Below are 22,667 nucleotides of genomic sequence, written 5' to 3'. Positions count from 1 at the left end.
GTTTTAATTTACTTACGGCATGGATCAAAGTTGCTAAGAGCTGAAGCTAACAGTCATCTGTGTGGATGCTGTTACTAAAGTGAAGAAGACACATAAGCTTTATTCAGTATCATTTATAGGGCTGGGCGATAAAACAGTAACAGTATGTATTGCGATAGACCCGTTATCAAAATATGCCTGAACTTCGATCCAGAACCACATGTGGGCCTGTCAACATAACAAATTTTGTTAGACGATAAATTGTCCCAGAAGCGATTGCGATAAATGATAATATTGTTGTTTTGAGATCATTTTCAAGTAATATCCAGATAATGCAGGAACACATTCTCAAAGCGCAATAAAATTTAGATTCTAATGTACATTTAACACTGGAACATTTTAAATATCCCACATAAATAAACAAATCAACAGAAACAACAAATAAAATGAATTAGAAAGTCTCTAAACAAAATTGTCCTTAAAAAAAGTCTAGTTGAGACTTTATCATTCAATTTTGGTGGAAAGAAAGAGAAAAACAATAAAACATGCAAATGAAAATTATTGAGCTTGTTTTAATTTATGATGTGTTCAGTTGATTATTGGTTATTGCGACAGGCCTGACCGCACAGCATTCTGGGGAATTTAGGCAGATGAAAGGTTTTAACAGCTCAAACTTTAAGTTTCAGCTAAGTAAGGTAGGTGGGATCAACTGACTCACTCACTCTTTGCTTAGCTAGCGAGTTCAAGAGGAAGCTGTGGACAAAAGAGGAAAGGTTATGTCACCAGTTTGGCAGTACTTTGGATATCCAAATTTACAATTTTGTATATTTAAAACAAAAAACTAATCAATAACTACTATAGATAGAAAGCGCTTATATCATGATACGTTTTTCAGCCATATTGCCCATTGCTAAGTATTGAGGTGCTTACAATTAAGTCAGAAAATGCACAGAGATGTAAGAAACGACCTAAGAGGGAGCAGTGTTTTTTACAATATGGCAAGACATTTCTGCAGTTCAGGTTGTAAGAGAGAGAGAGCAAAGGTTTCTGTAGGTAAGTGGAAGGACAGCAAAGTCTTGTGTTGTATTGTTTTGAGTTGTCAATCTCTATCAACTATGGAATGTGCTGGATTTGGAAATGTTGGAGACCTCATGATTAAGGATCTATTAAATTCTTTAGAGACTGTTCTTGTAATGTTAGCTACCCTAACATAACTGCAAAAGAAAGGCTTGACAAAACATTTTGAGCGTAGTTACAATATTTTTCTGTTATTAGCAACTAAAAGAAATCAGAAATGGCTCAAATTAGTGTTGGCAGCTCAAAGCCTAACAAAAAAAACCCCAGAATCAGTCAAATAAATTCTGATCAGTGTATCTCTTTTATAGATTCAATAGGTCCCAAGTCATGTTTTTTTTTTCGGTTGCAGGAATTGTTCAATCAGGATATTGATTCGCCCATCTTTGTGAACCACAGTATCTCCATTATTTCTAGTCTGCTCTGCTTTTTCTTCCACTGTGTCAACCTTTGTTATAGCTGTTCCTGTTTTTTTTTCTATTGATAAAAACTGCCAAACTGTAAACTTTTTTTCCAGTCCAAGTTGAACTCGCAAATTGTTCTTCTCGTTTTCAGCAGGCTGCAAAATTGCCAGCTGAAGAATGAAGTGCATACAAAATGAAGTATTGGATTAAAAGTTCTAATTAATATCCAGAAAGTGATGCTTTTTCTGTCTTCTTGTGTCAGGTTTTCCCTTCACTATGTTAGTCTTTTCCTATTAAGAGACTGCCTAATGTTAATGGGCTTTTTGTCCTCCCCCGTCTCCTCGCCCTCTTTCCTGTCTGCCTACTGTCGCAAAAAAACGAGCCACTAGTGCCACAAAAACTCTTTGGAGAAAAAAATGGAGAAAAAAAAAGATATTTTACCTTAATCACATTTAAATGCTCATTTGTAGTGGCAGGATTTTCAGTGGAGGAATAGACTAAATTAAAGGCTTGCATAGAAAATCAAAAGTTTGGGTAAAAATGTCTGACCCTAAAATTATCTGCGTCACCAGAAGAGCCATAGTTGTCATGGTAACAAACCTTTGCATTAGTTCCCAAAATTGTTGAAGAAAAAATAGTTATTAGACTAAGATGTCTAAAATTCTGCAAAAGCTTGCCCGGCGTCATGCAGTATTTTATGAATATCATAAATGCTGTTTCAGCAAAGTACACCAACAAAGAAATGCCCTGTTCAAGCAGAACACCATGCAGTGAAAATACTTTTATGTGCAAACTAAAATGCAACTTTGGGAGCTACAAAATGCATCCAACCAAATCAATTTACTGGAGGTACAGTAGGAGACTCTTTGATGACCAGATCATTTTGCAAATAAACATAATTCAATATTGATTTGTCAATAAGCTTGTAAATGTTGTTTCTCCTAGGCAACCTGAATTTCCTCGACAACCCTTAGTAGTCAAGTGAAAAAAAAAATACAAACGAAAGTCAGTAAAAGGAAGTTTCCACAATCATAATATCTGAACTTCATCTGTAGGCATAGGGAAACACACGGCACCAGTTATTTAGGAAAGAAGTGTGAATGACTGTTTGGGTGACTGCTGATACAGTTTTAGACTTCATGTGTTCGACTGGGTGTGTCTGCACGAGCTTTGTGGCAGGGTGTGACCTCTTTTGTAGATAAAAGTAGACAAAATCAAATAAAAATAAGAAACCACTCCCCCTGACATTTGCTTGGGTTCTTTGAATATACTTTAGATGCCTTGTAAAAATATTCAAACCCCTTACTTTTTCTGTTGTTTTGTTTCTTACATTTGCAACCATTTTGTTTGTGGGATTTTATTCGATAGACAAAAGCAAAGAAGGACGTAATTGTGAAGTCAAAGGAACCCACATGATGCTCAACAATTTTTACAAGTGAAAATCTGAAAGGTGTGCCATGAGTTTGTTTTCAGTCCCCTTAAGTCTTTATACCCATAAAGAAAATCCAGCTATAGGGACGTCGGTGCTGCTGCTACATGTTTAAAATTGAGATGCTATTTTAGGCCTGAATAGCTTTGTTGATAGGCTAGGTCCTCTTAGCACGACTTCAACACAACAACAGTCTTTTCCAGGGTTTCATCAGATTGTTTTTTGAAGCAAAAATGAATCCCCAGTGGGCCAAGGAAAGTGACTTTGTTGTCCATCACTGTTGTCTGCTGATGTCGCGTGTGCATGAGAGATTTACGGGCTTTCCAGAAACACAATGCAAAAGTTCCAACTTAGGACATTTGTATGTAAAAAAAAAAAAAAAAAAAACAGAAAAAGTGATTATTGCAATAAAAGTTTGAAGTATGTCGCTTGTGTACTCAAAACACGTGAATATGAAAGTTTTGTCCAGAACAAAAACGCGATTAACTGCATTAAAATCTTTAGCGCGTTAAAATATGTTGTTAATGAATCAAAACTAAGATGTTAAAGTCCTGACAATAATATTAAGCCAGGCTTGCAAAATCTGTTTCTGCTGATTAGTGAGGAATGATGAATGTTTTTTTTATTTTACTTTCTTATAGATAAACAAAATCAGGACTTTGCAGTTGATGTTGGATTTATAATAATACGCCTATCAATGCGGCATGTGCTCATGTTGAAATGTTCATGCAAACAATTTACATTCACTCTGTGACTGATGGATATCCACCATATTTAGCATCCCAAAACTGACCCCTAACCATACTTAAATGTTCATACAAGAATAAATATGACTGCGTAGCATCATCAGAGCCCAGGCTACAGTAATGTATACAATAGAGGGTCAAAATATCTACGGAAATCACAGATTAAAATATGTTAAGGGACACAATCTTGATCAAGAACTGATAGAGTGAGCTAAACTCTGGAGTTTTTAGCTCCAATTATATTAATGGACCACCAGGGAGTTCCCAACGTCTGACAGTCAGTCACATCTGTCGTGGAAAAAGGAAGCAAAAGGGTGGAGTCAACAGAAGCTGGTGACCACAGCCTGCTCCCTGAACCCCACACAAAAAAACTCAATGTCCCCACAACAAAGCCCTGCACTCATCTGCTCCTGGCAGATAAAACCCTGCCTGCGTTTAAAGTGATTAAGATCATTCAATCAGCCGCGGCACAAACCAAGTTTTAGGATCAAATTAAAAGGATCAAAATGGGTGAGACAGCTGTCTGCTCAAACTAAAACATTCAATTGATTTTGACCTTAAATGTGTGGGGTTTTAAGTTAGCACTTCAAAAACTGAAATAAGAAAAAGGCGGGAGTGTAGACTATTTCCCAGGGTGCTTAGCAGTAGCTTTTTGTTTTTGTGTTGCACCGTGAAGGAGATGGAAGCGTGCAACTTTGACCTACATCTTATGAGTTTTTAAAGGGCCAGCATTATGTGGTTTCAAGGCCCATAAAACCATTTATAGCCCTATGTTACCTTCAGTTGTTATAGAAATGCTACATATGGGATGTGCTGTGGTGGCAGGTTAAGCACAACCCACATAAGGAGGCCTTAGTCCTTGACGCGGCTGTCGCAGGTTCGATTCCCGGCCTGACGACCTTTGCCGCATGTCTTCCCCCTTCTCTCATTACCCACTTTCCTGTCAATTAAGTATCAAATAAAAGCCACTGGAGCCAATAAAACCTTAAATAAAAAAAAGCTACATATATCAAATATGACTTAAAAGAAATTTGACTTTGTAATTGAAAGCCTTGAAATTCGGTCTCTGTCTCTTTAAAAATTCCTGTTATATCTGAAGTCATCACAACAGTTGTCATCACAACTCTATTAACCCTTTAACGCTTCTACCAGCGTAGCACTGAGAAGCAGCTCGTATAATGAGCTCAGCAGATGTGCAGTTCCACCCGATGTTTGCTAATTGCTGCTGGCTAGTCTGAAGGAACTGAGAAGGGGCGTCACCTGGGAGGGCTGATCTGTGAGGTTAACATTCCAAGGAGGAGATGCGCCTCGTAGGTGGAGCTAGGTCCACCCAGGCATTTTGCACAGCTGAATGGTTGCCACTGGAGATTAGAGAATTTCTCAAACATGTTTGAAAGAATCAAGGCAACACTCCAGCTATGTTTTTGATGAGGGAATAACATTGTAATATGATGTAAAGCTAAAAAAAAACGTTTATTTTACATAATACTGCCCCATTCATTTTAAAGCAACTATCAATTTGCAGTGGTTGAGGATAATGTCTTCTCAAAATGCTTAAGTTCTGTTCAAACTAAATGTTTCTGAGCAGTTGACTTTACTTGCCTTTTCAAGGCAACAAGTGAACTTTCACTTTCAAGTTAAGCCAAATTCAAATATTTTACAGTGTACTTAAAAATCCGTTTCTTTGAATAATTTTAACAACAAACAACCAGCGTGTAGAAGCAGATCATTTTTCCCAACCTATACTAATGCTTAAAACAGACTATCATTCAAAGTAGATTTAAGGTATAAATGGCATCTCTGCATTAACACTACAATAGCCGGGCAAGCCAGAAGGTGATTATCTGTATTAAGTTATAGGACTATCATGTCAAACAAAAGGTCCTGAGGTCCTGACCTCAGGTGCCCTGCGCCATGTGGTGATGGTGCTATTAGCCTCTCCAGGGATCATATCTGCTCTGTCAGTAATTCCTCTTTTTTTTCCAAATCTATTTCGGACTCTGTAATTTCGATGGCTCCATTACTCCATTATTTATTTATATTGTGATTCAAGCGGCCCCTGAAGAAGAAACCACACGACGTTGCTCTTCAATTACAGACCTCACAGTCTGTAGCCACGCCTCAGACGAATCCCCTCCTCACAGCTCCGTCTCCTCCGAACCAGAAAGTCAAGCAGCGCCTTTGCCACCAAAATTCTCTTTCAAACTTGCATTTCCAGCAAGCAAAACATGTTACAGTTTTTGTTTTCCACTAAAGCTGGTTCTTTTCGGCCCGGTTTATAACAAACTTGACCGTGAAGGTGACCATGCCTGCATCCACGAGGCACCGAGGGAGCAGCGTGTTCGGATGCTAATCGGCTAAGATTGCAACAGTGTGTTGTTTATCAGCTCTCCACGTTGATTTACGACGCCGTGTTTTGTGGGTACAGACAGAAAAAGAACGGTATGAAGAGGATTCTGCAAAAGAACATGTGTCTGGAGTCTGTCTATGTGTGTGTGAGAGAGAAAGAGAGAGAAAGACAGAGATAAAGAGAGAGAGAGAGCTATAGAAATGGAGTTGGTTAGAAAAAATAGTCATTATATGAACAGTTTTGACTAATGTCAGAAGATTTCCTCGGGAGGGGGGCTTCATGATTTCAACCCAGCTCTAATTACAAGCTAAATTTTGCAGATTTTCTGGCAACATAACATGAGAAAACGAATGCGGCGATTCACCAAGCGGAGTTATTTAGTGAGCTGATGGTTTCTTTTCCACCGTTTGCGTTCTCTTGATGCTTTTTCTCTTTGTTGAACGCTTTAGTCTGGTGAGTGCATGTTTAACAGCGTTTCTTTTCTGAAAAAGAGGCAGCTATAGCATCTCTATGGAGAAGCTATAGCTGCCATTAGTTTGTTTCTCAGTTTCTCTGTTTAAATGTGGTTCTGTTTCTTTCCTAGCCCTGACTTCTGCATGACTTTTGGGGACCAGAAATATTTTCAAACAGACAAATTTCTGATTCTGGAAAGCGAGAAGAGGCTTAATAGGACGGTACTTTAAGCCAGCTGATTAGCAGTGCACAGCATCAGGTGAGGGATGAGCAACGCCCTGCTGTATGGCTCAGACAGCCGGAGAAAACGCTGGACGCTCAAGGACTTTCTCTGGCGTCTCAACAAATAATTTTTAACCATAGGATTGACCATTTATTTTTAACAGTTATAAATTGTAACATTTAAAACGTATCTACCATGTCCATGAGTAATAAGGTCCTCTTAAATAGAACAGAATCACAACATATGTCCACCGCAAATTTAAACACACAGGAATATGTCAAAGATCAGCAATTATCAAAAATAGGTACAGTGGTACAACTTATGCAAAAGAGAAATGTGTATTAAGATTATGTATAAACTGTACAATTTGTCTTGTTTTATTTGCGCTAAAACAGATTACTGGTATTTATGCTGATATGGAAATTTGCGCTAAAAGTTCTGGGACTGTAAATAATAGCAACTTTTTGGGCTTTCTGTCCAACAAACTATGCCTGTTTGTAAAAGTGATTTGAAATATCTGTTGTGTATAGTGCTACATACTCTGCATTAATTCAGTTAGTGAGTAAACAATTAAACATGGCATACAGGAAAACTCTACTCCCTATTTCACGGGTTTGCTGGCATTTATCTCTATTCTATTTTTTCTTTTCTTTTCTTTTTTTCCTGCCCTTGGCTTCATTGATGAATCCGGCGGTGCACTGTAAGGTGGTATTTACTCAGCAGCCGCCTGTGTTTGTCCCCTGTTCCGCCGTGTCCTGTAATCCCAGCTCAAGGGTGGGACACAGCAAAGTTCTCCAGCTGCTCTGCCCGGGACAGCTCGGGACGGGAAGGTGCTCTGGCTGGCAGGCAGCCCAACTTCAGGTCAATACTTCCAGAGACTTTGCGGCTGCAGCAGTGGCTCTGCCTTAAAATAAGTCTCCCCCCAATCCCCACCACCCCCTCCACACAGAGTCGGCGCTGCATCCCCTCCTTTTCTGTATCACATAACGTCTCTTTATCCACCCCCCATCCCCCCGCCCCCCCTCATCCCATCTGCAACCAACATCTTGGCAAACTTTTCACATCAGGAGCAAACCCTCTTTGCCTACCATAAGTGACGCCCAGATTATTTCGTGTCGTTTCTATTTTTGTCCAACCGCAAAAAGAAGAAGAAAAAACTGTGCTGCTGCTGCTCAATGGGCTCCGAAGCCATCTGAGTGGGAGAAATCCCAGCCGGTATTTCCCTCACATTCCCCGCATGATGTTAGCTACAAGTACCCGTTGCTGCAAACTGTGTGCATAATCGGCCCTGTTAAATCAGAGTTAGCGCACAAAAGTTGTCACTCGAACTCATTTAGATCTTGTTTGAGGTGGCTCGTTTTTGGTCTGCAGCCGCTCCGAGTTTAACACCGTTTCACAGATATGGTACCGGAGTGGCATTCAAATGGATCAAGAATCACGGTTTAGCTAACGGTCAACGGATGCCTGCGGTGACTTTCTGTCGCTCTCAAACAGTGGCCGTCGGGAGACAAGGACTGGTCCCGTTTTATAGTTAACTAACACATACAACTACCGGGAGCCTGAAAGAGTATAACACGGTATGAAATGTTAATCAGTGCAGTGCTGGTCAGTTCGGCTGTGCCGATTCAAAGTAAAGAATGGACCGAGAGCGGCGCCACCGCAACTTCTCTCCGCTACCAAGAAAAGTAGCTCGAGCGAAAACAAGCAGAAAAACCGTTAACTCACCGGCGGCTCCGCACAGGATGAAAAAGGACGTTAAAAGTCGCATTCCGTTATTAGGTACTGTCCTCCGGTTCGTGGGTCTAGCCTCCATGGTTTCTCCGTGTGTCTGTGCGTTTCGGCACTTTCAGTATGTCCTCCTTTCTCCTCGCTCGTGCCTTCTCTCTCTTTCAGGATGGTTCGGCTCGCGCTCCTGTGGAACTGCTCTCCATAGCAACGGAGCCGCATGGGCTGTACCACTTTTAACAGGACAACAAACAGAACGCAATACGCCTCCTTTAAATGAATTTTAACTGGTGTTATAAATCCATTTACTTTCACCATCTGGTCAATATAACATGCAAAATATAACATTTGTATCGATTAGCAAAGAGAAACATGGCGAAACATGGCTTTGTCAACTCTAATGGGCGTTCTGTTGTTAGATCATGTCAGTCTTTTGTAAATTTATGACTAATTTATATCTAAAATTACAAATAAGAAATATCACAACTCTTGAGAACGGCACCATCTCAAATCAAACATCAAATATCAGACAAATCAAACGTCCTCCCACTGATACAATAAGAATTGAAACTCTCTCAAAGATGTGCGCTGACTTTATAGCCTACTTAAAACAAAAAAGGTTTTTTGCTTGGTAAGCAAGTAAATAAAAGTTCTAATTTACTGACTATATGTACGGTCTTCATCAATAAATCAATATCCAGTGACATAAATAAGAGGCGGTAAGATTTCTAGTACCAGAGGCAGGAAATCCAGTTTTTCACATGCATTCTCAGATGCAAGCCGCAAGTTAAAATTAAGTAAAAACTGTTGTAAAACCTCTCATTGTTCAAACTACCATTTACTTTTTACTGATGATTATTGCTCTTGCAGCAACAACTGGCAAAAAAAAAGGGGGGGGGAGGAAGGAAGTGCTGCATTGAGTTGCTCAAGAAGACACTGAATCTTCATCTGGTTTTGGCAGATCCCAGGGGAGTTGTATCAACCCTATGCTACTGATTCCTCTTCCACAGTGTCAAGGCATGTTTACAGATTACATATTAAGACACGCAGTGCCTTCCGAAAGCAGACACACCCCTTTGTCAACTTAAACCCCTAAACTTTGACGTATTTTACTGCAAATCAACACCAAAAAAAAGTGCATAAATTTGAAGCATGTGGGCGGGGGTTGATGCGTGTTCTTAAAAGTTTTACATATACAAATCTAGAAAGTGTGGCGCACTTGTGTCCAGCCTCACTAATTTGGTGTGCAGAACCATCTAAAATACGCCGGTGGGCATATTTTAGTTCCCTCAGTCAGAGTCCCAACACATCTGAGTCAAATGATGGTTGGTTACAGCAAGGCCTCTTCAGGAGGTCAGACCAAAGGCGGGCGAATACAAATACACGCCACACTCTAAAAATGTCAAAAGCAGGTACCCCGCTCCTTCCACTCAACAGCTCTGCACTCCTTTGTGTTGGTCTGTCACATAAAACCCCAATAAAGCACGTTTCTGCTTGTAACTAGGAAAGAATGCGAAACGTTTCACACTTCCGCGAAGCCACCCGGAGGTCAGGAACGGTTCCTGTAGAGAAGGTAGACATGAGGCGCTTCTGTTCAAAGAGACATGGTTACGAAAATGTACATGAGTTCACTTTCATACCGTCGTTTTGCATGGAATAGGCAATTATAATAACAACTATAATAAAACCGGCGTTTTCTTATAGAAGTGTGGGGAAAATAAGGAAGCGCGAGCAGGAAAACGTTCCCGTAAAGCCCAGGAGAGGATCTCGTGAAGGACAAAGCAGTCGCGTCGCTAAAACGTTTTCTCCCGACGGCTTCGTCTCGTTTGTCCCGAAAACAAAGCGGCAATAAAGCATTCTCACATTGTTCCTTTCCCCCCCCCCTGAGATAATTACAGCTTTTACTCATTCAGGAATCCCGTGCTGTGTGCAGCAGTGTTATTATCGCGCGCTGAGGCCTGAAGTGTTAAACTTGCTAACCTCAGCAGTTGGAGGCGGACATCATATTTATTCGGTGAAGATAAGCAGAAATGCTCGTCTCAGCGTGGCTCCCTCGCATCCAGTCACCGTCCTTTTTGTTTTGTAACTTCGTCTTACACCGTGACTCCCCGTCAGGAGACACTGGAACCTCTTTTTAGTGTAATAAAAGCGTGACCTATGATATGTTGCCCTGCTTTTATTCCCTCCGGTGACTTATTTATATCCTCAAAGAGCTACAAGTCTTTCCAGGTGAGAATGCTGCCCTTTTGATAATCAATTGTTCCCCCTGAGCCACTTCACATTGGATTGTGCAGCAGGGAGAGTTGGTGTGTGCATGAGCCAGTGGCGCTCCCAATGGGAGGACAAAGGGGGGCCATGGCCCCCTCTTCAAAAATGACCAGAGAACCATGTTCAGATCATAGAAAGGCATACAGAGTCATCCTCTTTAATCAAGACATAAATGTAAAACCTAATAATAATAATATTAATAATACATTACACTTACACATACATAGACACGCATATATTAGTTGCCAAAAGGCCTTACTTACCTCATGTCCCATTTGAATCTTGCTAATGAATATTCCATTTCTTTCTATTTATGTATTTTGTCTTGAATTTATTTTTATGTGAGCTTTACCTGCCTCCTTTAATTACTCCTCTGGGGATAAATTCAGTTTTCTGAACTGTATTGAATTGAATAGAATGGAATTGAATTGCATTTATATAGCGCTTCCTGGGAAACACAAAAATACACAATAAATAAATTGATTAATACAATTAAAGGGGCAGTATTATGTGTTTTACAGGCACATATTGCCATTTTATTGCACATCGAGTAAACGTGTTACCTTCAGTTGTTAAAAAAAATGCTCTAAATGTAATACAATTTAAATTTGACTTTGTAATCTAATGCCTCCGTCTGTCGCTTTAAAAACTCCTGCTCTTTCTGAAACGCCGCCTTCAGGAAGTCATCACAACATGGTTCCTCTATTAACCCTTTATCAAAGCTTGTACAGCATTGCACCGAGAAGTAGCTCGTATATAATGAGCTCAGCAGATTCGCAGTTTCGCCAGGAACTGCTCATTTCTGCTGGCTAGTCTGAAGGAGCAGAGTCAGGGTTTGCAGGGGAGAGCTCCTCTCTGAGGTGGAAGCTTGAAAGCTTGGAAGCTACAGCTCTGAGAATGCGCTTTGTCTCCAAGGCGGTGCTAGGTCCAGACCAGGTGAATGGTTACCAAGGAGACCAAAGGATTTCTCAAACATGAAAGAGTCAAGCCAACGCTCCAGGTATGTTTTTGATGAGTGAATAACGTCCTAACATGATATAAAGCTGAAATAAGCTGATTTTACATTATACTGCCTGAAAGGTTTTACTGGCCTGGTGTGGCCACCACTACCGAAATTATTTTCTGGTGGCGCCACTGGCACGAGCCGAGCATTTACACCCCTTTTTTTTTTTTTTTTTGCTGTCACCAAACACTTAATGACCTAAAAGCCCTATTTTTGCGCCGCTCGCATAACTGCATAATGATTGGTAAATGCTTCAACCTCCTCTGTGGCAGGAAATAGACTTGGAGCATTTATGATGCATAACCTTTGTAATTGTGGTTGCCTCACTGGAGGGTTTTGTGCTGCAAATAAGAAAAAAAAAAAGAAAGAAGAAGAGCTCGCTCCTTCATGGCGAGGCACCGACTCCCCTGTGACTGGCGGTTGCACATCCACACACAACGCGGGCCCGTCTGGGGCGTTTGGTTTTCACGGCCTGTGAAAACAGCCTTTGTTAAACAACAGCATTCCTCACGACTCGCACTGGCGAGCCAGTCGTCGCACACCTCCACCCTCCACCCCACTCCCACTCCCACCCCACATACACACACCCGCACACACACACCCCTCGTGTAGCCACACTCACGGTCCCGTCTCCTGCCAAAGCACGGCCGTCTACGGCACAGAGAGGTCACCTAACTGCTGACGCCACACACTCCTGTTTTGCAGCTCAGAAGCCTCTTCCCCATAATGAGCTCGCACCGAGATGACCCAACGCAGCACACACTGACCTTTAGAGGGTGTGTGAAGTAAATTAAAACGGCATACCTGTTACAGAGCACATCCACAGTGTTGACGGAAAAAAAAACCTAAAAAACTGTTGCTTATAATAAGTGGGGCTGACGTTTTAAAATAACATTTTTAAAATGTTATCGGTTTATTATTTACTTTTTTTTTTTCAGGATGGACTGAAGGTGACACAAGTGTTTGGTGACAGGAAGCTCTTAGCATGAAGCTGTACGGTCAGAGCCAAACATGTCACACAACAAACACTGGTCTCAGTTCAGCGTTTGACTTTCACTGATCAGCAGCTCACTCTGTACCCACAAACACCACTGATGCGTTAGGGCTGGTTAGAAAAACAAATAAAGATATAAAAGTTACAGAATGTGACGCTGCAGTTAACTCTGTTGGAGAATGCGCAATAAGAATGCATTTAGAGCGCCATCTGCTGGAGCAAATACTAAGTTAAAGAGCAGGAGCAACTAAAGCATTCGTAGTCATTTAACTTTTTTCATATAGATGAATGCAATGTAAGAATTTTGTATATCTAAAGTAAGAGATTATTCCTAATTCATGTTTTTCAAAATGTCTGAGGAGATTTTCTCTCAGATCCTCATTTGGATTTGGGCTGGGCCGTTCTAACGGCTTTGAACTAAACGGCTGGTTTTTATAGTTTTTGTTACAAGAACCACCTGATCCTGGTCTTCCAAACACAACCGTCTTTATATGGATTTCTAAAATAAAAAATAAATAAATAAAAAAGAAGTACACATAGGACTTGGCCTTTATTTAGGTTGTCGGGTTCTGCCAAACGTTACAGAGGGCTGTGGTTTATCTCTGTGTAATTTTACATTTTTTTTTGGGGGGGGGGGGGGGGGTGGTTTAAACGCTTAGTTTAAATTTAAACTAAACTTTAAAACTTAGGAGTTTAAAGTTAGAGAAATGATCAGAGAAACCAAATGAAACCTGATCTGATGTAATCCACCTATATATGGGAAATAACCATAATCAACAGAAACAAAGGCTTTCATGCATCAATCATCATTAATCTCAATAATGAGTTTTACTTAGCAATAAAGTCCCTAAAACAAATTAGCTTTTCAAAAATATTCTAACCTACAAAATGGGTCTGTATATTTGTTTTGCTATTAGCGGTTAGCCTTGACTTTGAGCGTTTCAAATTAAATCAAATTAGTTTTCCAACATGTTTGAATGAGTCAAAGCAACAGTCCAGTTATGCTTTTGATGACGGAATAATATTACAACATGACACGAATGTCAAAAAAAAAAAAAGGTCGATTTTGCAGAAGAGCCGCAGTGAATCTTTTCAGGTTGGATTCACAGCGCATGTGAATGTGAATATACCCATCATCCCCACAGCATGATACTGCCACTACCATCTATCATTTCCCTTCTCCTGGAACCGGAAATGGCATCATTTAAAAAACATGTCAAATCAAGCTTCCATTTCAAACACATCTTTTCCACTCTTTGACCTCTGGAGGAAACATCGTGCATATTGTATGTAAGTGATTTTCCAGGCCGACCAGCCGCCGTCATTTGCAGAAAATGCCGGTTTCTGCAACGGGAACGTTCTCCTCCGGTGGTCAAGCGACTTCTATTAAAGCAAAGGCCAAAAAAAACACGTCCAGTCGCTCACGCTGCCCAGATGAAGGGCTGCATGTTTCCTGCTGCGTGTCGTCATGTCGTCGTGTGGAAAGACGGGCTGCTGCAGATGAAGCGACGACAGGGAGAAAGGACGTAAAAGCCACGCAGACGGTCAGGACACGGGCAATTTGCGGCGAAGGCGACGTTGCTGAGTGAAACAGAAAGGCGGGGATGACACGCAGGTGAGCCGTGTTTTGAAAAAAAAAAAAAAATGTCTTCAGAGGAAAACAGCGACATGCGCGCATTTCTGCAGGATTGGTCAAAAAACATTTCACCATGCGAACGCGGAAGAGCAAATAAACCTGCTTGCGTATTTGCACAAATGAATAGGAACGAGTTTAAGACTTTCACAATCTGTTTAGAGCAGATCCCAGTTCTGTGACATTATTTGGAGCCGTCAGCTGACGCATATTTTGGTTTCTTCACAACTGTCACTTCATTGCTTTCAGTACTTAGCGCCAATAAACAGAACATATCAGCAGAGTTTAGAAAAGTAGGTTCGCGTTTTTTTTTTTTTTTTGAAAGAACCAAAGCAAAGTTCAGAAGGGACCCGGGTTAGGTTGATGAGACAGAAAAACACATTTGACTGAAAGAGATTTCGACCTTATTCAACTCATAATAATCTGAAACTTAGGGAAATCCTGACACCTAAAATCTGAACTCCAACAAATGGCTCAACATGGAACCGTAAACTGCAGCGGTTGACTGCAGTGGAGCTCTTATCGGCCCAAGCGTCGTTAAAGACAAAAAGAAGCACCTGGACACGCAGCAGCTTGTCCCACAGAACCCGACGACTTTTGTGGCAGAACAGTTTTCAAAAACCTTCTGAAGCAAGAGCTGAAAAACCCTCGGCTCCAACAAAAACACTTTACAAGCTGCGATTCTTGCCAAAGGGCGTGGCGTCCAGCGCTCAGCCTGCTGAGTGCCAAAAAAAGTTGTAAATGGTTTCTGATTTTTAAAAAAAACAAAAACTAAGCGATTAAGATAATAATAATAATAATAATAATAATATATATATATATATATATATATATATATATATATATATATATATATATATATATATATATATATATATATATTTTAATTGTCGATTAGATAAAAACTGTTCTGTTTGATTCCGTGTTTAGGACATTATGCATAAACAGTGACCAAAACGTTTGGATTCAACTGTACTGGTCGCGGTTTCTTATTCACAGAAGTGAATGTAGAAAAATGAAGCCTGACATGGAGGCTGTTGCACAACCAGTGGAGTGATAACATGACTGAACTGGGTATGCACCCAGAATGACCAGAGGAGGGGGGGGGGGGGGTCTTTGCCAATAACAGATCTCATTTGTTTTCAATAAAAAAATTTTTAAAAAAAGAAGTTATTCCAAATGTGAGAAGCGTTAGGAACCGAGTGACACGGATGAATAAAAAATCATCCTAACATTTAATGCAAACTAATTACAAACACTGGCCAGACTAGAGAGAACACACTGATGTTACTTTAACTCTTTATGGCATCGATCCAACCAGATGTCAGAAACATTCTGTATAGATTTGGGTTCGCTTCGATACGCTGCATCATCCTGCTGGCTGGAGCCTTCTGATGTGCGTCATAAAACCATGGGAAGGTTCCTCAGAACGGCTGTAAACGGCAAAAAGGAGAAGCGTTGTATCGGGGTGCTGAAGCTGGAGTGTAGGAAAGAGCAGGCGCTTCTTAAAGAGACAGAGACTCAATTTCGAGGCGTCAGAAAGCCGAGTGAAACTTCTTTGGAAGACGTGTTCGGTAAAGAGCGCTGGGGGAAAAAATGAAGAGGACACTTAAAATGATCAGTTTCTCTGATTTGACTTTTTATAGGTGTATTTTTGAGTAAAATGAACATTGTTGTTTTATTCCACCAACTACTGACAACATGTCTCCAAAGTTCTGAGCAAAAATGTGGTATTTATTTATAGAAAATGGTTAAGTTCATATTCACTTAGAAACAACAAAACTAATGTTTGGACTCAGAGTTCAGAAATCAATATGTGGTGGAATAACCAGGAGGTTTTCAATGGGGTTCAGTCCAGTGGGCTCTTGGGTTTTTCTAGAGCTGCATATAACATTTTAACAACTGAAGGTAACATAGTTACTAGAATGAGTTATGGAACAGCACTATTTAAGAGGAAAGATGACCTTTCTAGTTACACCACTAGTCTAAATCTGATAGAAGTTTGTTAGAAAAGTAATTAAATAGCTGCTAGAAATATAGAAAGGCCATAAGTCTAAGAAATAAACAGAATTCGTCTTTGAATAATCCGTTTAAAGAAAAGGCAAAACATAACTTTAGTTGCATCTTAAGTGTATTAAAATAACCCAGACCATATATTAACACAGAAGCCTGTTGGCACATCAACCTAAAAGAGACCAGAGTTTATTAATGCAGTTTGCAATCTGATCAGTTATCAAATCAATCACATAAAAAAACAAACGTTTAACACAACACTTTGGATTACGCTGCAAAAATATTGTCTTATTGTAAGTGGCGTACTCTGCAAATGAGACTGTTTTTTTTGTTCCATTGATATTAAGGAAATATTGATTTAATACAAGCTCGTCTTAAAGGAGTTTGTAATTTGCAAGATAAAACTTGTAAATCGGTTTTGTCTCATGTCAAGTGTACCCAGATATTTTCACAAGAAGTTAAACGGAAATGATTGGTAAGACTCTGCATGAAACAATTCTAAATGGTTTTATGGTCTAAATTGAATGAATTCTAAAAAGAAAAGGAAACAATATTTTCATGCTTTCTTTTAATTTCGGTACAAACAATTAACTTTCATCATCTCACGCGACAGAAAAAAAGAAGAAGCAGAAGTCGGTACAGATTCGGTAAAATGATCTGATGATTGTGTGTTTCAGTCCTCTCTCAGGTAGGCCTCGGGTGTCTCCTCTTCCTCGTTACTCCCCTGGTGTTGCGTCATCCTCTCGACCTCCATGACTTTTGTCTCTGCCAGCTTCTTTTCTGCGTCCCGTGAGACTTTCTGGGCCTCCTCTACATGGGACTGGGCCAGCTGAAGGTTTGTCCTGACCGTGATGGACGCGTTCTCGGCTCCTGAGAACACACACACACACACACAAGTACAAAACGCTCAAACAGACGTCAAACGCATCGAGTTCAGACTTGAAAAGCGGGTCGTTAGCCGGGTCCGTCTCATCCGTCGTGTTCACCCACAGAGTGACGGCAAAACGATCCGTCCGCCGTCCGGAGCGACGGAGGACGAAACGGAACGGGCGAAAACACTTCCGAGTCGCACACCTGATATGTACGCAGCCTCGGCCGCCGCCTCGCACAGCCTGACGGCGGTGACCCAGGTCAGTTCGAAGCGCTCCTGTTCGTCTTGTCTGTGCGCAACCTGCCACGAAAAGATGCAAGAGGAAATTTGCAACCGCCTGCTTTGATATAAGGTTTTTAGTTGGGATGGACCAAAAACAATAAAAAGAAACACAGAGACTGACCGCTGCACGCTGGCTAATGATCACCTGCCAGATCGTATCTTCTTCTGCTGGACTCAGTTTCCCCAGGGAAGCTAAATATTGCCTTTGCAGGGCGATGAGCGTGTGCACAGCCTGTGTGGAGGCAAAGGGGAAGGTTTTCACTGTTTACACTCAAAAGCAAAGACACATTTATAGAGACACACTTAAAACCTGGAGGACTTTCTGAAACATGAAGGGATTTCTTTGGACACCTTGTAAGTTGTTAGTTGGTGTAGACTGCGCTCTTAATGCGTTATTACAAGCAAGAGAAGCATTATTGGTGTAGATAACATAGATGAGCTATTTGGTTTAATTACAAAATATAATAAATCAAAGCTTTGTGATTTTACTTATTTATGTACATATGCAATTTTTTTTGGTAATTTTATCTGTCATTTGACCTGTTTTTTTATTTTTGTCGGGCCAAAAATTCAACACGTTAATTTCAATAATCTAATTACATGGATTTGAACGCATCAAAAACGTCGGCGCAATTTATCGCATTTTCATTTTTTATATATACTAAAGTCCTGAGTCGGAACCTTTGTATTGTGTTTCTGGTACGCCAGTACATCTGGCGCACAAGCGAACACTGCAAACAGCGGCACGGACGATGAGCCGCTTCTCTTGGCCGACAGTGTTCAGTTTTGCTTCTAAACAGAAAAAAAAAAAGATCTGATGGGACGCTGGAAAAGTCTATTGTTTTCAAATTGTGCTAAGCTTGAGTTAGCCTGTCAGCGAAGAGATTGAAGACTAAAATAGCATCTTAATGCTAAACATGTAGCCGCAGCGCCGATGTCCCCAACGCCGCTGCCAGCGTCCACAGTCCATATTTCTAAAGAAGTTCTGTGAATGATCAGAAGTTCTTAAAGCACTGGAAAGCTGAATTGGTAGAATAGCGCTTTACACCAATCTGTTGGTTGAATAACCTAAAATAATTCACTGAACACAATACATATTTTTGTTCTTAAGGAACGACAGGGACTTTGACTTGCCACAAAGATAAAAGGGAAGCCACAACGATATTTGGTGCAACTTTTACATCGCGCTGCTAAGATAATGTTTTAAAAATCTCAAACAATTTATTATTATCAGTGGATGTACTTGTAAAAAGACATTGTATGACATTGAAAGATGTCATAAGATTTGAAAGAAAATTCCCATTCCAGTTATTCTTTTTGTGTTGCAATAAAGCAGAAGTGTGTATTGTAGAGAGGGGGGAAAAAAGACCACATACCTCCAGTTGAACTTTTGGTTATGGCCCATTAAGAACTTCAGCAGCACATGTAAAGTATCAATCAGTGCCAACAGTTAGGAGAAATGGGAGTCACAACACGAAGCCATACCTTTGCGTACTCTGTGAGGGCATCAGTCAGAGCCAGAGTGGCCTGAGAGAGAAAAGTGCTTGAACTGTCTGTCACCAGAGAGGCTGCTCGTCTCACCAGGGAGTCGTGAGAGAGGTTTTCAACCTGCAGCAGGGGGTTCAATGAGTTTACAGCAGCTGAAACTTCCAAATATGCACATTTTCGGCTGTCGGACTCGCCTGTTTAAAAGGTACAGCACACAGACTTCCGCCGACGGCGAGAGAAGCCAGGACACTTGTCCATCTGGGGGATTTCCGGACAGCAGGTTTTATCCTGGACAGGTACCGAAAGGAAATTCTGAACAGAACAAAAATTTGAGTCATATACAGATAAATAAACTAGTAAACAGCTAGGGGAAAACACTGATTTAACTTCCTTTTTGGCTGGCGCTGCTCTACTGACAATCTCAAAACAAATCTGAGAATTGGGGCAATCAAACAACAGCTGTTTACTCGCTCATATTTCCATAAAGAAGTCAAAAAATAATTAAATCAAAGCAAGTGCCATATATTAAATAACAAGCTAATGATTGTGTCACTATATCTAAAGGTTAAACGCGACCGACCTGAGGAAACTGAGATACAGGGATCTCCTCCAGAGCGCGGCCATGCTGGTCCGCCACAATAAACTGTTCTGCTGTACTGCAGAAGAAAGGTTCCGCCCCGTCTTCTTCCTGATCATTTTTACAGCGTTGGGTGGTGCATTGTCGCCATCCCGTGGTTCTTAATTGTAACAGAACCCTCTCATTAAATAAATAAATAAATAAATAAATAAATGGAACAAAAATTTAAGCTTTTAACATTTTTATTATTTTCTGTCAAAAGACAGAATAGGACAAGAAAACCATTCTCGATCTATCCTTCTAGTTAACGTTCAGTTACTCAAAGATCATAAAAACTGAAATTTATAAGCATTTTCCTTCATCCTTTGCTTTATACATGTGTGGAACTGGCCTGCAAGTTCCACTCCTCGCCTCTCTTATCAGACAGATTCAACACTTCTGCCCCCTTGTGGTGACTGATTAACATCCCCTCAACCCCAGGTTCAGTTTCTCTGAGCCTGGTGGTGAGCAGACATTATGTCAGTAAATGCCTTCTGTCAAACCCCAGGTCCGTCTTGACAATGAGATCTAGATCTCAACGGGGTTTACCTGGTTAAATAAAGGAATATAAAAAAAACCAAAAAACAAAACACACCCAACTCTTCTTGTTAACTGGAGCAGATTGATAAAACCTTCAAATCATTTATTCTGTCTCTCTGAGATCATTAATTCTGTGTGTGGTAAACTGGCATCATGCCACAATAAAATCATGTCTCTTCTTTCATTGATGTTTTAAATATTATTGATAAAGTCATCGGGTCACGGCAAGGTTTTAAAAGGTTCAAATGAAACACACACAGTTAACATTAGATGAGCTAAATTCATACAGTATATATATATATAAACAAATATGATCAATTTCTTCATAACTGGGCCTAAAACCGCTTCAGATGCAGATTAAATAATTTTCAGCTCTGTGCATAAACTCAACAAACCATTGATTTTTCATTTCATTGTTCTTTGTTCTTTTTTTGCTGCTTCAAACAAACAAAAAAACTTATATCAGAATCAACTTTATTGACAAAGAAACAAGAAATTTGGCTTCATTTTGGCACCCCATTAAGAAGGAATAATAAACATCAGAGAAAATAAAGATGCAAATGAACAAAATATGCATATCTCTAGACCTAATGTTTTTTTTGTATAAAAATATGCTAATATATGCAAATATGCTTATTTTGTTCCACAATGGAGCAGCTAACTATTCTTAGTGTAAAATGTTTACAAAGTGTTCAAAGGCTACGATTAATATAAAACAGTTTAAGGACAATACATAAAACTTTATAATCGTTAACACATTTCTATCCCCTCATCAAAATGTTTTAAAAGAACTAGGAAAGCAAAACAAACACTTTGAAATGTGAAATTCGTATAATAATCAGAACATAAACATTATGCTCACTGTTCTCAAATTAAAATCCAAATATGGAGGATTACCTTTCCATTACACAGCAGCAAAAGACCAGAACAAACTCCAAAAAAAGTACTGAAGCTGAGCACCTTTGAATCAACAGAAACTTTTAAAGGTATTTTAAAGAAGTTGCTGTCTGAAACCTGCACATGCTTCGGCTAAAAAAAAAATTTGATGTCAGTTTTATCACAAGATTGTGAGGTTTTGAGTTTTTTTGTGTTTATTTTAGGTTTCTGTGTCTATTGAGTCTCCGCGTTGTCCTGTCTACCCCTCACCACCTCTTCACTGCATATCATGACAAAGATGCCCTTGTCTCTGTATTGTTTTTACTGTTTTATGATCTCAATAAGGTTGCTGATTTTTGTTGTTTATTGCATATATATACCAAATAAATATTTATACAGAAGGCAATACCAAGCTATTAATCTAGACTTGTGACCTGGACGTTTTATTGTTTCGCAAACAAAGTACTGGATGTGTTGAATAACTGAGTTTATTTCAGATGCTTGTCTTATCAAGACAAACGTTTCTGGATGCAGTGAGTTGTTTACACCAGGGGCGTGAATGCAATATTCAGTTTGACCTCTTCATGATTTCCATTTCCAGGCTGGAATGAACATCCATTGACACAGGCTCAAATATATACATACTGTACATCCTCACTCATATTTGGTTAAATCTCCCATAATAAGTTTCACCAAAAGCAAATGTTTCATAGGCATCAACAATCTCCTGGAATAACTGGTTGGTTGTAGAGTTCTGTTAAACTGGCTGGTTTAATAGAACCAAAGACATTTGACTTTGTAATTTAACGCCTTGAACTTGGGCCTCTATCTCTTTAAAAACTCCAGCTTCAGTAAGTCATCACAACATGGCTCCTCTATCAACCCTTTGGTAACATTCTTTTTTTTAACAATGTTGCACTGGCAAGTAGCTCCTATGATGAGCTCAGCAGATGTGCAGTTGCTAATTGCTGCTGGCTAGTCTGAAGGAGTTGAGTGGGAGTTCACGGGGAAAAGCTGCTCTGTGAAGTGGAAGCTTGGAAGCTTAGAAGTTGTAGCTCTATGTTGAAGTTTTGTCCTCAAAGGCAGAAATGGGTCCACCCAGGCATTTTGCAAAATGAATGGTTGCCATGGGAGATTAACAGATTTCTCAAATAGGCATGAAAGAATCAAAGCAACGCTCCAGGTGTGTTTTTGATAAGGGAATAACTTTATAACATGATTTAGAGCTGATTTTTTGACTATACTACCCCTTTAAGCATAACAGTGATCCAAAAACCCATATCTACTTGTTATTGAGCTTTCAGAAACCTACAACTCTTAATTAACCCTGCTGTAAATTGTGGACTATGCCCAACAGTCAAATGTTTAGTTAAAACTAGAAAATTTCTGAGGAAATTTAAACGGGGCCTGCCAAAGTGTTCCTGTCGATTGGAACCCAGCATTCTGATGCTACAAATTAGCATCAATGCTAAAGTAAGCTACAATGTACTCAACAGCATGTGGAGAGTCACAAGCATGTTGAGTAACATGGACTTATGCCATTCAGTATGTTGAAATTAGTGTACAAGTTAAAATGAGCCAAATTGCTAACATTAGCCTAAATGCTGTCAGTAGCACGTGGGGCATCACTAGCATGTTGTCTTACATTGACTTACTCCATTCAGTGTACTAAGCAAAGCTAATAAATAAGAAAAATAGTT

General features: G+C 39.9%; 2 protein-coding genes across 4 annotated transcripts in view; both read right to left on the bottom strand.

Moving 5' to 3' along the window:
• nectin3a (nectin cell adhesion molecule 3a) overlaps window positions 1-8,592 on the bottom strand; it is a 52,478-nt gene extending 43,886 nt beyond the window's left edge. For both annotated transcript variants that reach the window (XM_032545313.1, XM_032545315.1), the window contains exon 1: window positions 8,384-8,592. In XM_032545313.1, coding sequence (XP_032401204.1) covers window positions 8,384-8,471 — 88 coding nt within the window. In that variant the 5' untranslated portion in view covers window positions 8,472-8,592. The remainder of the gene's footprint in view (window positions 1-8,383) is intronic.
• Window positions 8,593-16,394: 7,802 nt separating this feature from the next.
• LOC116708322 (diablo homolog, mitochondrial-like) lies at window positions 16,395-19,635 on the bottom strand. Of its 2 annotated transcripts, none has more exons than XM_032546218.1 (6): window positions 19,516-19,635; window positions 19,130-19,247; window positions 18,933-19,055; window positions 17,569-17,679; window positions 17,369-17,465; window positions 16,395-17,164 (listed from the first exon to the last, which is right to left on the bottom strand). In XM_032546218.1, the coding sequence occupies exons 1-6, from the start codon at window positions 19,629-19,631 to the stop codon at window positions 16,968-16,970; spliced, it is 762 nt and encodes a 253-aa protein (XP_032402109.1). In that variant the 5' UTR covers window positions 19,632-19,635; the 3' UTR covers window positions 16,395-16,967. The 2 variants fall into 2 exon arrangements, with proteins under 2 accessions (XP_032402109.1, XP_032402110.1); XM_032546219.1 differs by having other exon boundaries at window positions 19,130-19,223; window positions 19,516-19,578.
• Between the last annotated feature and the right edge of the window lie 3,032 nt (window positions 19,636-22,667).

Source organism: Xiphophorus hellerii, chromosome 18 (genome assembly GCF_003331165.1).
Source record: "Xiphophorus hellerii strain 12219 chromosome 18, Xiphophorus_hellerii-4.1, whole genome shotgun sequence".
NCBI lineage: Eukaryota > Metazoa > Chordata > Actinopteri > Cyprinodontiformes > Poeciliidae > Xiphophorus > Xiphophorus hellerii.
This window is presented reverse-complemented; position numbering and strand designations above follow the sequence as displayed.

Coding starts and splice junctions, on each gene's coding strand:
- LOC116708322 (XM_032546218.1), bottom strand. CDS start 19,631: ATGATCAGGAAGAAGACGGGGCGGAACCTTTCTTCTGCAGTACAGCAG. Junction 19,248..19,515: donor CTGTATCTCAGTTTCCTCAG/GTCGGTCGCGTT, acceptor TGTTCTGTTCAG/AATTTCCTTTCGGTACCTGT. Junction 17,680..18,932: donor CCCTCACAGAGTACGCAAAG/GTATGGCTTCGT, acceptor GCCTCCACACAG/GCTGTGCACACGCTCATCGC.